We start from the raw sequence: 16317 nt of genomic DNA on the forward strand, positions 1-16317 counted from the left end.
CAGGCGTTTCCATGCGTTCTACACCGAACGCAAGGCGTTCCTGCACCTATCGAGTGTGCGAAGTGTCAGTCTTATATTTATGATCTAGGGATTCATATGCATAACCTATGTATTCATTTATGTTTATTTATTATGCTTTCAGGACCAAACGCGTTACAGATGGCAGTGTTTATGAACAATCAACAAAAAACCATGAAAAATACCATGAATTTCTCCTCATTTGCGCCACATTTTAAAAATATGCAAATGCCCAAATGCCACGTAGAAGGACATAACCAAAGTGACTGTGTTTGCTCTGGCTAGCAGCAAGTCATGCTATTCTATTACGCATAAATCATTATTTCTTATTAATCACCTCGTTCCATATTATGTTCAGAGCAAAAGTATTACTGAGAGAGCAGTCGGCGATAGTAAAGAACACCCGATCCAGCGTTCCAATCCTCTATACGTGCTGCATAAAAGTTTTTTGCCAATCCCGAAATAAAGCGCATGAAATACGAAAAATTTGCACGTTCCTATTCGACAATGCGGATAATCAAAAGTATACCAATATAATGTCTTGCTCACCGATTTGTATTACACCGCTAATTTGCGAGCAGGACTATCGGAAAACGTTCGCGATCATAGTTACTGTTTCATGTAAATAGTAAAGTACTATGAAATATTTTCGCATGAGATTAACCGGCGCTGTTTACCAAACGCGATGTGTGTTTTCGGTCCAGGTAAATAATTTGAATGTTTAACACTATTCGAATGCTTTGAAAGACGCCAATTATTGGCCGCACTGAAAACATGTGAAGCCAGACATCAGTTTTTGTAGAATGACTAGAATTTCGCTTCCTCTCCTCAGTGCAATGAATATCGGCAAAATTGGTCGAGTAAGTGTTTCAAAAGTGCATTTTTCGTGCATTTGAAGTGGTGAATAGAAGGTGGTCCGGAGCCATATCTTGCTGTTCATTCTTCAAACAGCGACAACGCACTTTGTGGTGGTGAAAATTAGTAGGATTTTAAATGGGTGCTTAAACTTGGACTGCCTGTACCAGTATTCTTCTTTGAGCGCTTCAAACTTCGTACTTACAGGCATAGGCTTGAGGTAGTACTTCTTGTCCAGGCTGAACGGATCCGCAAACGCCATGTCAATGTCGAGTTGGGGATTGTATCCGTCGTTTGGAAAGCACTCCCCGTCAGCAGACTGGGAGATGATCAATCCTGTAGATTCAGCCAGGGTTGTGAGCTCGTTTGTCGCCTTACGATGAGACAGTTCCGCATCTGCTTTAAATGGTGCTACTTGTAGAGTGAATTCATGATGAACGGCCGTCGTGGTAACCTGGCGTTGAACCATTGGTTCAGTGGCGTTAACATTTGCAGTTTCACTGGTTGTGATGAGCCCCTGAAAGCGATAGGTACCACCGGAAGGATCTTGATTACTGAGCTCTTACCTTTGCTGCATATTACGTGAGCGGACGTTGGTGGCGAATCCAGTCAACGGACACGTCCGCACTTATGTTTGCATATCAAATGAGAAATTATGCAGTAATATTGGGAAGAAACATTGACCTCCGAAATACCCTTCTGTTCCTTTAACCAGCAGCTGAAAATTACTCGAACATATATTTTTTACTAACCTCGCAAGTGTTCTTAACCTCAACTGCTTCTTTGTAATGTCCCAAACCCGTATTCCCAGTCTATAGTCTCGTGAAAACGATTACGAACTTCCACGCACAAAATGAAAGACGTACATGAATAATAATCACTTCTCAGTTGCAATTCCTATTTTCGTCCGAATATATGCGAACACATGAACTGTGTCCCCGCAGTTGGCGCTGTTACGTCGCCGTCCTGCTGTCGCGGTATCGATGGCGGCGCATGTGTCCTTCACGTGTGGCTGGTGAGGAGGTTGGGAGAAGAGTGCCGTGCGCTTGCCTATGAAAACGACAAAGCCGAAGGGCACACGCCATCCCACTGCAGTCACTGGGCAAAGGAGCGTAGGGCTAATCCTTCCTGTGTTTGTGCGCATCGTGAGCGATGGGAGCATTGTGCGCACAAGCGTTCGTGCGCGTAACGTTGACACGACACGGTCTCAACTCTTGCAGCTTCAAGGTGTGACGCCCGAAAGCGGTTGTCGCCGTTCCTCATTACAAGAGCGCTGCGAATCGCCAAGTCTATAGAAACGAGGATAATAAATAGCAATCATTCCTGTGTTACAAGGTATCAACGCATTCATGGCGATGTATCTCGTGCAATGTGTGTCAATGGGTGTACGGACTTCGTCAGGCAGTTGGTCTTTAGCCTTCCTACTGAACGGCCGACACATGGCGCAAACATGGGTGCATGCCAAACTGATGCATGTTCCAGCTGCAAAGGAGAAGCTGCTTCCGGTATCAAAACGCATTGCGCCCGCATGTCGACCGCGCTTACCGCTGAAACACCGTCCGAGGAGCTTGCAATTTCTTTCAATTTCTTTCAAGGTTTCGCTTTATCAGCAACATTTTTTTTTCAAGCGACAGTGTTTATTTGGCTCTTTCGCTCATCTTCGTGGTAGTCAGTCGTGTTTAGTTGTCAGACATTCACCGCCAATAGAAAGATTCCGTCAGAATCGTGACGTGTTATTACGCAAGCAAATTGCAGGACGCGTTTGTTTGCGAAGGCATACCAATGCTGCCCTTCGAGGTGTAGATATTCTCGCGAAACTCCGCTGGTGGCCATGCCGCTACAGTCAGCGCACGCATGAAGGATCAGCTTATATTGCCACATGGTGGTGATAGTGACGTACACAATAGGAAAACTGCAAATGGTGAAACTCACTCATATTGGGCGAACCTGTGCCCTCAAAAACAGGCTACACTCAAGGAGCGGCGCCGCGGCGACATGGTCGGCGATCGTCGAAAATCTCACCAGCGGGTCAAGGGCATCCAGTTAAACATCAGTAATCGAAGGTTTCAGAGTAATCGCTGGTGTCCGCATGCATTCCAGAAACTTCTCCAGCATTCGCGTCATTCCATGAAATTGGATTACACAAGGTTCGGTGATAAGAGAGAGCAGATAGAACCATCAATAACTCTCGAGAAACTTCCGATACATGCAGGCGCGTCCTGTACTATGCGGCGGTGAACCATGGTCACTGCATAAAGATAAACTAGTACGCGTGTCAAAACCCCCCTCTTAAAAATACCATCCCCATCCTACGAACATAAGAGAGTGAAACACAAAAGGACGCTTATTAAACAAAAGTGAGAAAACAACAAAGAAACAAAGACCAATGTAACAGTCCAAAAATAGAAGGTCCAGAGTTCCGCTCCGCAAAGTGCCAGAGTTCATTAACGCTAAGAGAACGGCTTAAGTCCCACAACATGGACTATTTCAGGCCATAAGTGGCGTTGATGTGATAGTCGAGTGCACCAATGCGTCGGACGATGTTGTCGGGTCAAAAATAGCCGCATAAAAGCTTCTCGCTAAGCCCTTCTCGGTTCATTGGGGTCCAAATACCAACACGGTCGCAAGGCTGGTACATAACCTAGCGTCGTTGAAGGATGAAGTGTCGGCATTCAGTCCCCTGCTACTTCTTGATCCGCAGGCGGGCGAGCTGTCGGGCTTCTTCGGCACGCTGGAGATAGGTTCGTCTCTACATCAGCGACGTCCGGCAGCATGGTGTTGAGAGTCGTCGTCGGGTTCCTTCCGTAAAGCAGCTTGAATGGCGAGATCTGCGCTGTTTCTCGCACCGTTGTGTTGTAAGCGAACGTTACGTACGGTCGGACCGCATCTCAGGTCTTGTACTCGACATCGACGTACATTGGTAGCATGTCGGTGAGGGTCCTATCACAGGCGCTTCGTAATACCATTCGTATGCGGGTGGTAGGCAGCTGTCCTTCTGCGGCTTGCCCGGCTGTATTGCAGAATGGCTTGGGTGAGATCCGCTGTCAAGGCCGTTGCTACGTCGGTGATGATGACCTCTTGGGCGCCATTTCTCAGCAGTACGTTCTCGACGAAGAATTTTGCCACTTCAGCTTCGCAACCTTTGGGCAGAGCTTTTGTTTCCGCGAAGCGGATTAGGTATTCGGTCGCCCCGACGATCCATTTATTTCCAGTTCTTGACGTCGGAAGGGGCCCACACCATCCCTATCTGCTGAAATGGCTGGTATTGGGAGGCTCGATCGGCATTAGTAATAGCGCTGGCCTTGTCAGTAGTGCCTTGCGTCCTCGACAAGCTCAGCATGTCTTCACGTAACGAGCGGCGTCGGAGGTCAGGCGTAGCCAGTAGAACATTTCTTGTATCCTCGATAGCCCTCGGAAGAATCCAAGGTGCCCAGCTGTCAGATCGCTATGTAGGGCGTGCAATACTTCTGGACGCAGCTCTGAGGGAAGAACAAGAAGGTAGTTGGGGCGGACTGGCGAGCAGTTGTTCTTTACGAGTAGGTTGTTTTGTAGTGAGAAAGAGGACAGTCCTCGCTTAAATGCCCTAGGGATAGCATCGGTGTGTCCCTCCTAATACTCTACGAGGCTTTTTAGTTCTCGGTCTGCTCGATGCTGCTCAGCGAAATCTACCGCGATTAATATTCCAAGAAAGGCGTCGTCATGCTCGCAATCCGGCGGCGGCAGGTCAATGGAGGTGCGTGATAGGAGATCGGCATCGGAGTGTTTACCTACGGACATTTATGTGACAGGGATGTGATATTCTTGCAGTTTGAGGCTCTCCTGCGCCAGCTGTCTTGAAGGGTCCTACAAATTTGCTAGCCAACAAAAGAAGTGATGGTCGTTAACGAGTTTGAATGGCCGGCCACATAGGTAAGGGCGAAATTTTGCTGTAGTTTAAGTGGTGGGAAGGCATCGTTTTTTCGTCGCAGAATAATTGCCTTCCGTTTTTGACAGCGACCTGCTAGCGTAAGCACCCGTTCAAGTCCGTCTTTCCTCTGGACTAGGACGGCACGGAGGCTTAAGTTACTGGCGTCAGTGTGGGTTTCGGTATCGGCGTCCTCGTCGAAGTGCGCAACTACTGGAGATGTCTGCATGCGTCGTTTGAGTTCTTGAAATGCGTCGGACTGCGGCGTTTCCCACTTGAACGCAACATAACATTTGGTTATGTGTGTTATCGGTTCAGTGATGCATGAAAAGTCCTTGACAAAGCGTTTATAGTAGGCACATATGCCAAGGAATCTACGCACTGCCTTCTTGTCCATGGGCGGCTGGAACATTGCGGTGGCAGCTGTCTTGTGCGCGTCAGGGCGGACTGAAGATTCGCTGATGACGTGGCCGAAGAACAGAAGCTTATTGTAAGTGTAGCGGCAGTTTTCCGGCTTCAGAGTGAGGCCTGATGATTTGATTGCCTCTAGTACTGTTGCAAGCCGCCTAAGGTGTTCCTCGAAATAGCCAGCGAAGACGACGACGTCATCCAAGCAATGAAGACAGAGATGTACTCCACCAGAGCCTTAACCGAGTTTCCACGCGAGAGCGTGAAGCTATAAGGCGACAAGACGATGAAATGCAGAGCGAAGACATCACCCAGCAGTCGAAAAGCTCGTGGCCTCCTCGTGTAGTATCGTTGAACAAAAAGGATGGAACCCTACGTTTCAGCATCGACTATGGTTGGCTGAATAAGCTCACGAAGTGCGTTTACACCCTCCCACGGATAAAGGATGCACTAGATCGGCTCTATAGTTCTAAATGCTTTCCGTCGAAGGATATCAAAGCTGGCTACAGGTAAATAGAAGCCGATGAAACCTATCACGAAAAGGCCACCTTCATGACGCCGGTTGGCCTCTATAAATTCAATGTCATGCAATTCGGACTGTGCTTGGCGCCTGCAACGTTGGAGCTAGGGACGGACACGGCGTTAGAAGGATTGAAGTGGCAGATCTCTCTCGTCTACGTAGATGACGTCTTTTCATAGCCGCGAATTTGGATTATCACCTTAGGCAGCTTGGTACAGCACTCGAGACAATGAATTCATCAGGGCTAACTCTGATGCTGGAAAAGTTCCGCTTCACTTACGACTAGCTTTAGGTCGTGGGCCTCGTCATCCGCAAATCCGGAGGACGCCCTGATCCGCAAAAGACATCTGACATTGCCAACTTCTAACAGCCCATCGACAAGAAATGTGTTCGCAGATTCCCTAACTTATGTGCCTATTACAAGGGCTCCGTCAAGAACTTTTCGCGCATCGCCGAGCCATTAATCTCCCTCACGAAATCAGGTATTGATTTCAAGTGACAAGCGCCGTAGTCCGAATCCTTCGAAAAGCTTAAACAACGCGTGCAGTCATCACCAGTTCTCGCCTACTTGGACGAAGACGCTGAAACCGCAGTCTGCACCAATGCAAGTAGCCTCAGCCTTGGAGCCGTCCTAGTCCAAAGGCAAGACGGATGTGAAAGGGTCACTGCTTAGACTAGCCGATCGCTGTCGAAAGTTGAAGCCAATTATTCGACGCCTTACCATCCTTTGGCTACTCCGAAATTCCGTCCTTATGCATAAGGGAGACCCTACAATGTCGTAAGTGACCACCATGCCTTGTTCGGGCTAGCGTATTGAAAGGACCCACCAGGACGCCTCGCACGATGAAGTCTCAGACTTCAGGAATTCGACCTCAGGATTGTCTACAAGTTGAGACGGAAGCGATCTGATGCCGACTGCCTATCACGCGTACCCTTTTACCCACCGGCGCAAGATCGCAACGATGACGATGCCTTTCTTGTATTAATGAGCGCGGAAGACTTCGCCGAACAGCAACGAGCAGACCCGGAATAAAAAGGCGCGTCGGGTATTTGGAAGGCAACACCGACCTTGCCCATACGGCATTTCAGCGTGGTTTGTCTTCATTTTCGCTGAAAAACAACCGAATCATAAATAAGAACTCACTCCTCCATGCCAACTACCTTCTTGTTTCCTCAGCACCACATCTTCACGTACTGCACAACGTACAAGACAACCGACCACTGGGCAGCTCACATAATTGCCGACGCTATCGATGATACAGAAAAGGTTGCCGGCTATGCCTGCTCCCGGACGTCGCCAATTATGACAAGACATGCCGACACTGTCAGCGACACAAGACACCACCGACAGGGCCAACAGGATTAATACAGCCGACCGAGCCTTCTTGTCCACCATTTCAGCAGATCGGGAAGGATACGTTTAGACCCTTCCTGCAACAAAATCCAGAAGTAAGTGCATCGTTGTGGCAACGGACTACTCTACCCGCTTCGCTAAAACGAACTTCTGCCGAAAGGAAGCGCAGCCGACGTTGCGAAAGTTTTCGTTGAGAACATCCTGCTGCGACATTGTGCCCTAGCAGCCCTCATCCCTGACAAAAGAACGAGCTTTACAGCGGTGCTAAGCCAAGCCATTCCGTAACACAGCGAGTGGAGCCACAGGAGGACAAATACCTGCCGCCTGCAGACGAATGATCTTAAGAATCAGCTGAACAAGACCCTGGCGGATCGCAAACATGCTAGCAATGTACGTTGATGTTGCTTTATCTTGCTTTGTTTTATTGTGGCTTATAGCTGCTTAGGTCAGTGTTGGCGCGGAAGTGAACGGCTTTTAATTCTTAGTTTAGCTTCATTTCTGCAAATCCTGACAAGACGAGGCCAAGCGCACTAGAAGCACTAGCAGCGGCTGCCTCATAATATTTACTCAATTCAACATAGATTGTTTCAAATTTCAACTGTGAAGACCATGTACATATAGAGTACGTTTGAAAACACACACAGAACAGTGTTTATTATATTTTTCGAATTAGAAGGAGGCAGACAATAAAAAATAATTTATAAATGTACGGAGAACCTATGCTTAGAGAATGAATATGTTGCTGTATGTTCAGCTCACTTCAAATTGCTTTGCACGCTTTTTTTACCATCGAAAAAACCTGCAGACTTCAGTGACCCTTTAGGCAGAGTGTTTTATCAACAGCGTATGGAATGTACGTGAATTGTATGTGTTTCAGCATAGCTTCTCTTTCCATTACGCAATATTACCCACTCAACAAAAAGCACTTTTCATAATTTACAACATTTATTAGGTATGAAGACATTGACACTTGCACGCAGAGGTCATAGATATATACAAGGTGTCCCAGTTAAGTATTATGCACTTTAAAAAAGAGAGCAGTTGCGTTACTCGAAGAAAAGCTAGCGCATGTTGCTTTAGGTACTGTAGCGTAGCTACCAGTAGTTCTTTTCACTACGGATACTTATCTAGGTAATTGTACTAAATTTTCAAACTCAAGACGTAATATCTTAATATATCAAAGTGTCAGTGAGGAATTCGTAGGCACTGGCAATAGTCATCTAATTGCGGTATTTTCAGCGACGTACTCATTGCGTACTAATTTTTGTGAGAATAAATGAACCACGCAAAATATGAAGAATACCACGGGACTGCGCTCCCACCCACGTCATAAAGCAACGCACTCTAACCATCCCGTGTGAGTTAGCCAGAATTATAATAAAGGAAATAACGAAAAACATCGTGATCGAGCTAGTGCCTTATGTGACGCACCTCGGCCGAAGTAACACGTCGCGTTTGGTGTTATTTGGATAAAAGCTGTGGTTGCTGTTCTCTTAGCGTAAATAAAGCGAACGAACGGTTCTGTTTTGTTTTTTTGCCACAAAACCTAACACCACAAAAGCGAATTGACAACGTCAGTACAGATGTTTAAAGGTATGTTTTGTTCCGTCCCAGTCACCATGCCTTTCTTTAAGGAGAAGACAAAATTACCCTTGCCTTGGGAGCTGCATATGACCGCATGAGGAAGGTTGCAAGTACATATCAGTCATGGAAATGTGGTGTTAGAGAAAATGCGTCAACTATCATCAAAAATGATGAAAACCTGAGAGACACCAGCAGATTTAGTAACAGGGGCGTTTATGGTCTCAAACTCTCATGCTACTGTGTGGAACGTGGCCGCGCAGGCACAAATTGGCCAGTCATCAGTTTGGAGGATTCCAACGACGGCCTTTCGCCCATACCACCTTAACAATCACCAATGGTTGGAAGGTAGGGACTTGTACAATGGCCTAGATTTCCCGAATTGGGTCCTCACAAAAACAGATTAGCCAGCGGTATCTTTAGCAACATGATCTGGCCAGAAAAAGCCAATTTTCACAGAAACGCCCATGTCAATTTGTATTAATCACACTATTAGAGTGATTACAAAGCACACTGTGCAAATCGCAATTGGTACCATTATGAGTGGTCGTTCAATGTGGGGTGCAGAATTCACGCGAGTGCTATAATCGACTGATCAAGGTTACGTGGACGAAATCCTTGAAGGAGCAGTGGATGAGTTTCTCAGTGAAGTCCCGCTGTCACGTCTTCCAGTTCTGTGGTATCAGCGAAATGGAGCGCCAGCATACAGCTGCAGCCGAGCACGAAACTTGCTGGACGCGTCTTTTCACGCGCAATAGATTGGAAGGCACGAGCCTGAAAATTGGCCGGCTAGGTCACCTGACCTTTGTCCACTCGATTTATTTCTTTATGATTGTGTGAAAGATCGTGCTTACAGGATCGAGACGGAAGTCAGATTTGCTCTAGGCAACGATAGCGGCTGTCTGCCGTACAACTCGAGCGTTGGTCACCAAAAAAGCCACTGAAGATGTGATAAAACGGACTCAGTACTGCGTAGCTGTCGAAGGAAACCTACTCCCACACGTTCTTCGCGCACCAGTTGATGTTAAACGGCACTTACGAAACCATACATTATAAGGGCACACTGAAATTTGATGTATATTTTTTGTTTTTGCGCAGGCGTCTAGATTGCCAATTCGGCTAATATAGAATTGGTTATCTACTTTGGTGAACGCATCAGTTTTGCCTTTTCTCAACTCTTGGGTCGCTTCCCAGTCTGTTTAGTTGGCTTTTATGTGATGCAATGAACCTGTTTTTGCCGTACTTATACACTCTCGTCAAAGCTAAAACCGTCGCATTAATTTTCCTTTTGTCCGAAGGAAGTTTCTGGCGCGAGATATAGCTCCTCGCGCACTGTGTCGATGCGATGTGAGCAATGCCGGGATTTTGAAACATGACATGCCTATTACACTGCTGTTCGCGCTTCGCGCGTTGTCAGAGCGGCGCTTCGGCCGCGTTATCAAGGGGCTTCTGTTATCAATGTGATCAGTCGGCCTTGAGAGACGGATAAGTTTGACGTGTTGGCCAGCTCAGACCCGGTCGTCCAGACCAGGGCCGTGGAGTGGGTCACCGAGGTCGCCGTCAGCCATGAGCTGATGGCCATCTAGCACGGAATCGTCGGCACATGCGTTCTGACGAAAATAAAGCTTATCCATCCATCCATCCATTGACGTAGAGAGTACCCAATAGCTTCAAAGCCGCGAAACGTGCTTCGCCATTATCAAGGTGATACGCTGAGTCTTCGGGTTTGCGACGGGTAATGCAGTTACTTTCAAACAGCTTATTTGAGGGCACTGCTTTAGGGTGCGCATGGGAGCGCAGTCACGTGATAGTTTTCATATTTCGTGTGGTTTGTTTGGCAGCAGGGAAAAAAATTGCGCGCAATTATTACATGACTGAAAACACAGAAGCTAGACGTCATTTTAGGGTGCCAGGAGGTTCCTACAATTGCCTAATTGACAGTTTTATAGTTACGACAGCACTTCTCGAATTAGGTAATTATTGCATTTGTCTAATTAAATCTCAGGAACGAAAGAATTGCTGGCGGCTACTTCACTTTACTGGAAACAATGTGCACTAGGTTTTCTTGGAGTGAGGCAACAGGCCCTTGTGTAAGTCTGGGTGCATGATAGTCGGCGCACCCTGTATTATTCACTCAGTAACCAAAATGAGGCCAAGCCGGATCCACTCGAAGTAAGAATCCTCAGCAGTCATGTGCAGGAGCACTTTACTCGGACTGACAGGAAAAGCAAAAAAAAAGAAAATAAAGGAAGAGGCTGCTGTGCCGTTGAAAAAGCGAAGCAGTATTAGTGATAGCGAAGTATACGAACATTTCACTAAGGTAGATTACACCACCGAGGGATACCAGAATCTCCATGGTGGGAGAGAAGTCAAGCATGAAGTTGAACTGTGTCCTCCTCTGAGGTCTTGCAGATTCACATACAAGCCTGTCACTTCTGTTAACAATGCGTCGAGGTCACACGAAGTTCCTTCTATGGCAAGAAATTATATATATATATATATATATATATATATATATATATATATATATATATATACATATATATATATATATAAATATATATATATATATATATATATATATATATATATATATATATATATATATATATATACCCGCTCCCACTACAACGGCAGCCCACGCACTGGAGCTGCGGAGCGACCGCTTTCTCCCTCCTTGCCTCGGGTGCACGGGAACCTAGCTGCCGCTACTTCCCACCCCCCTCCCTCTCCGTCTTACTTACGTCTCCCTCCTCCTGAGTGCTTTTTTCTTTTTCTTTCCGTTTTCTTTCTTTCTTCCTTTTTCCTTCTTTTTTTTTCCTCACTTACCTCCTTGCTCTACATACATGTGACTCCGCCTTCCTCTTGCCCTGCATAGCTGCCAAAGGCCGCTGTAAATCTGCCAAGGCGCCGAAAATCAATCACTGTCACAACTGTTCCTCTCGGTTTGATGTATGTAAGAACGACCGGGAACCCGGTCTGGTGTCTTCCCTACCACGGCCGAACTGCCATTTTTTTGTAAACCCTGACGAAGATCGGTCCACCGATCGAAACTGTCGAAATTAAATACTTGTTCTGTTTACCTTGTAGCACCACTCAAGTTCTTTACGTTTGAAAGGTAGCCTGAAGAAACCCTCTTTGCCCACTATATATATATATATATATATATATATATATATATATATATATATATATATATATATATATATATATATATATATATATATATATATATATATATATATATATGTATATATATATACATATTGTGGGAATTTATAAGCTATATTCTGTCATCTGTACACGATCATCATCATATGGGGTTCATATGGGGTTCTTCTTCATCATTGCTTGTGGGGCTGGTTCTCGTGTGTGCTCCGTGCTGTGGGCGTGGTCGGTTCGCCTAATCTTTTGACGCGGAATAAACGCCGTGATTACTGCTGCGTCACAAGTGGTGGAGTGTGCTCTTCGGTCCCCCGTCCTCTGACTACCCTCTCAACCTCCTGGAGCTTCGATCGGGTCGCCGATTGTGCCATCTGTCCGCCAGCATGTCGCAGGACGAGCCAACAGGCACTTCTACTTCCACCATCTCGGCCTGGACTACCCCAGCCTCTCCGTATTGGGTTGTCAGTGGGCACCAGCGCGATCCGGATCTGTTTGCTGGACTTCGCGGCGAAGACGTCGAGGATTGGCTGGACGACTATGACCGAGTGAGTTCGGCTAACCGTTGGGACGATGCGTCCCAGCTACGTCACGTCGCCTTTTATCTGACAGGAGTAGCGAAGACTTGGTTTTTCAACCATGAGGTTGATTTCACGAGCTGGGGCGCTTTCAAACAGCAGCTCCGCCAAATCTTCGGCACACCGGCTGTTCGTTCCGCCCTCGCAAAAAAGACGCTCGACACTCGCAAGCAACAGCCCGGTGAATCTTATACGTCGTACATCGAGGATGTGCTTGCTCTTTGTCGACGCGTGAACACGGCCATGACCGAATCAGACAGGGTTCGCCACATTCTCAAAGGCATCGGAGCTATTGCTTTCAATGCTTTAGCCATCCAGAACCCCGCTACCGTCACTGATATCGTCGCTACTTGCCAGCGCCTTGACGAACTCGAATCAGTACGGTTGCAGCTAGACACCACTACAAACACTACCACCGACGACCCTGCGTTAAGAGCGATGATACGCGCAATAATTCGAGAAGAGCTCCAGTATCTTGGCTTAGCCGCGGGACATATGCCTTCTCCTGCCTCCGATACCAATCTGCGAGACGTCATCAAGGAGGAATTGGCATCCATGGCTGGTGCAGCGTACACGGACCCTCTAACCCCTAGGGCCCCATCAACGTACACACAAGTAGCCGCAGCTACTTCGGTCATCGTCCCACCGATGCCTCCAAAACCAACACCGGCTCACATCGCTTCCATGACTACCAGCGCACCTACCCAAACCAGCTATCCGCAGTGGCGTCCTCCTCGTCCCATCTGCTACTACTGCGGCTATCGTGGCCACATAGCGCGTTTTTGCCGCAAGCGCCAGCAAGACGAGCGTCGCGGATATGATGTATACGAACGGGATGACTTTTCGCCCGGAGCTACTTTCCATCGTCTAGGGAACTTCCATGACCAACGCCGTCCTTATGGTCCACCGCGCGGACGCTCTCCATCGCCTACTGTAGCATCCGAGACGGCTTACCGTCCTGCGAGACGCCGCTCGCCGTCACCCCTTCGCCACGCTGCGTCCCCACTGAGACCTGCTTCTCAATTCGCCGAGCGTCGTCCGGAAAACAGAATTATGCAGCTTTTGGAGGAAAAGCTGGATCGAACGACAGGACAGAAATTCCTCCATCGCGTCCGTACAATGTGATATTGGTTGTAGTAGAAGGTGTACAAGTAGAAGCTTTAATAGACACTGGTGCTAGTGTTTCAGTCATTCACCGTGATTTGTGTTCGCGACTTCGGAAAGTTATGACCCCCTATGATGGACCTACGCTACTCGCTGCTCAAGGGGCCTCCATTCGACCTATCGCCTGGTGCACAGCTCGTATTTCCATCGATGGACTTCTACATCACGTACAATTTGCAGTGCTAAGTTCGTGTGCCCAGCAGCTCATATTGGGATGGGATTTTCTTTCTACGGCCTCCACCTCCATCTGCTGTGGACAACGCGTTCTCCACATGACCGACACGACCTATTCACTTCATGCAGATGCCGCACCCCTTCACTTCCTTGCTGCAGAAGATACCGCGTTACCTCCTCGCCATCAAAGCATCGTTACTATCACATCTGGTGTGATTGACTGCGGCGACGTGCTGGTATTGCCATCTACACGCTGTCTTGCAAGAGGGATAGCCTTTGCATCAGGGCTGGTTAGGTTCGATCATGGCTCTGCACTTCTCTACGCTACAAACCCGACATCCGAAAAGATTCTCATCCCTAAAGGCACTACATTGGCTTGCGCCACTGAATCGGAGTCTATATCTGTTGTTTCCTTTCAACCAGCTTCTTCTGAAGGTCCTTGTACCGGATGGGCCGCATCTCCTTCAGCTCTTGCAGCTGCCATCAGTTCCGACCTGACGCCTTCGCAGTCACAACAATTGCTTGCTTTGCTCCTAAAACATGAAGCTTCCTTTGACGCGCATTCAACTTCGTTGGGAAAGACTTCGATTACGACGCATCGGATAGAGAAAGATGGTACATCCATCGTGCGCCGTAGACCATATCGCGTATCGCTAGCCGAGAGGAAAGTCATTGACGAGAACGTCACCGACATGCTCCAACGAAACATAATACGCCCCTCTGCTAGCCCTTGGTCTTCCCCCGTTGTTTTGGTTCGGAAAAAAGACGGGTCTGTTCGATTTTGTGTAGCCTACCGAGCACTTAACAAGATCACGCGCAAGGATGTATACCCTATGCCGCGAATAGACGATGCCTTGGATTCCCTGCAGGGTGCCGAGTACTTCTCCAGCATCGATCTGCGTTCCGGCTACTGGCAGATACCTATGCATGAGGACGATGAGGAGAAAACAGCGTTTTCAACACCAGATGGGCTGTACGAGTTTAATGTCATGCCATTCGGCCTCTGCAATGCGCCCGCAACGTTCGAGCGCATGATTGACACCGTTCTTCGTGGCCTAAAGTGGAAGACTTGCCTGTGCTATCTGGACGATATTGTTGTTTTCTCGTCCACCTTCTCTCAGCACCTGCAACGTCTGGATGAAGTTCTCACGTGCCTTGCCAACGCTGGACTTCAGCTAAACACCAAGAAATGCCATTTTGCCAGCAAGACGATCAAAGTTCTAGGTCACATTGTGAGCAAATATGGCATTCGTCCTGATCCTGACAAGGTTTCCGCAGTTCAGAACTTCCCTCGGCCCGAAAAGACCAAAGATTTGCGTAGTTTCTTAGGCCTCGCTTCCTATTTTCGGCGATTCATACGGGGCTTCGCCTCAATAGCGTCACCTCTGCACAAATTACTGGGTTCTAATGTTCCATTTGTGTGGTCTTCCGAATGTGAATCTGCGTTCACCCATCTGAAGCGCGCTCTCACATCTGAACCGGTACTACGCCATTTTGATGAAGCTGCTCCTACCCTCCTGCATACGGATGCTAGTGGTCACGGAATTGGTGGCATTCTCCTACAGCGAGACGACACTTTAGGTGAGAGGGTCGTCGCATACGCAAGTCGCGTTCTGACAAACGCCGAAAAGAATTACACCATCACGGAGCAGGAATGTCTAGCTATCATTTGGTCTGTGCAGAAGTTTCGACCTTATCTTCACGGCTGCCACTTTACGATCGTTACAGACCATCATGCATTATGCTGGCTTTCGACGCTGAAGAACTTGTCTGGACGACTTGGTCGGTGGATTCTTCGTTTGCAAGAATATGACTTTACCATTAACTACAAGTGCGGGAAAAAACACCAAGATGCAGACGCGCTTTCTCGCTGTCCGCTTCCTACGACACCATGCAATGGAGCTCCAACTACCATCCGTGACAAGCTTTCGCTCGATCCCTCCTCAGATGCTTTCTTGTTGGCCACTGTCGACGAGATGCCTCCACACGACAACAAATCCTTCCAATTTCATCAACTTGCCGACTCTTACTGTCGGCGCATCATAGACCACCTTCAAGGAGCTTCGCGCCCGCCTAACGCCCGCCTTCGTCGGCAGCTGACGCAATTTAAGATTGAAAACCGCGTCCTATACCGTCATGTCTATCACCCTGACGGTCAACGCTGGGTTCCTGTCCTGCCACGCTCTCTACGTGCTCATGCCCTGCAGGCTTCTCACGACGCTATGACTGCTGGTCACCTTGGTTTCCAGAAAACATATGACCGCATCAAAGGGCGCTTCTACTGGCCTGGATTGTCCGCCAGTGTAGCGAGGTATGTCGCTTCCTGCGCTCTATGTCAGCGTCGAAAGCTCCCTACATCAGCTCCACGCGGACAACTGCAACCGGTTCCTTGTCCGTCGCAACCATTTGAGGTCGTTGGAGTTGACCTATATGGCCCTCTTCCTGTGACTCTCACTGGTAAACGATGGATTGTGACAGCCGTTGATCACTTGACACGCTACGCCGAAACAACTTGTGTGAGTTCTGCGTCGGCCTCTGAAGTTGCTGCATTCATACTTCAATCCTTAATACTGCGTCACGGTGCTCCTCGCGTCCTCCT

At 47.9% G+C, this 16317-nt stretch overlaps 1 protein-coding gene across 4 annotated transcripts in view; it reads right to left on the minus strand.

The window, feature by feature from the left end:
• Nucleotides 1-16317, minus strand: part of LOC135907506 (calcium-activated chloride channel regulator 1-like) — a 157528-nt gene that overhangs the window by 56248 nt on the left and 84963 nt on the right. For 3 of the 4 annotated variants that reach the window (XM_070520905.1, XM_070520904.1, XM_070520907.1), the window contains one exon: nucleotides 1079-1390. The exons of the other annotated variant lie outside the window; for it this stretch is intronic. In XM_070520905.1, the coding sequence (XP_070377006.1) occupies nucleotides 1079-1390 (312 nt within the window). The remainder of the gene's footprint in view (nucleotides 1-1078; nucleotides 1391-16317) is intronic. 4 annotated transcript variants of the gene reach the window in all.

Source organism: Dermacentor albipictus, chromosome 6 (assembly GCF_038994185.2).
Source record: "Dermacentor albipictus isolate Rhodes 1998 colony chromosome 6, USDA_Dalb.pri_finalv2, whole genome shotgun sequence".
Lineage (NCBI taxonomy): Eukaryota > Metazoa > Arthropoda > Arachnida > Ixodida > Ixodidae > Dermacentor > Dermacentor albipictus.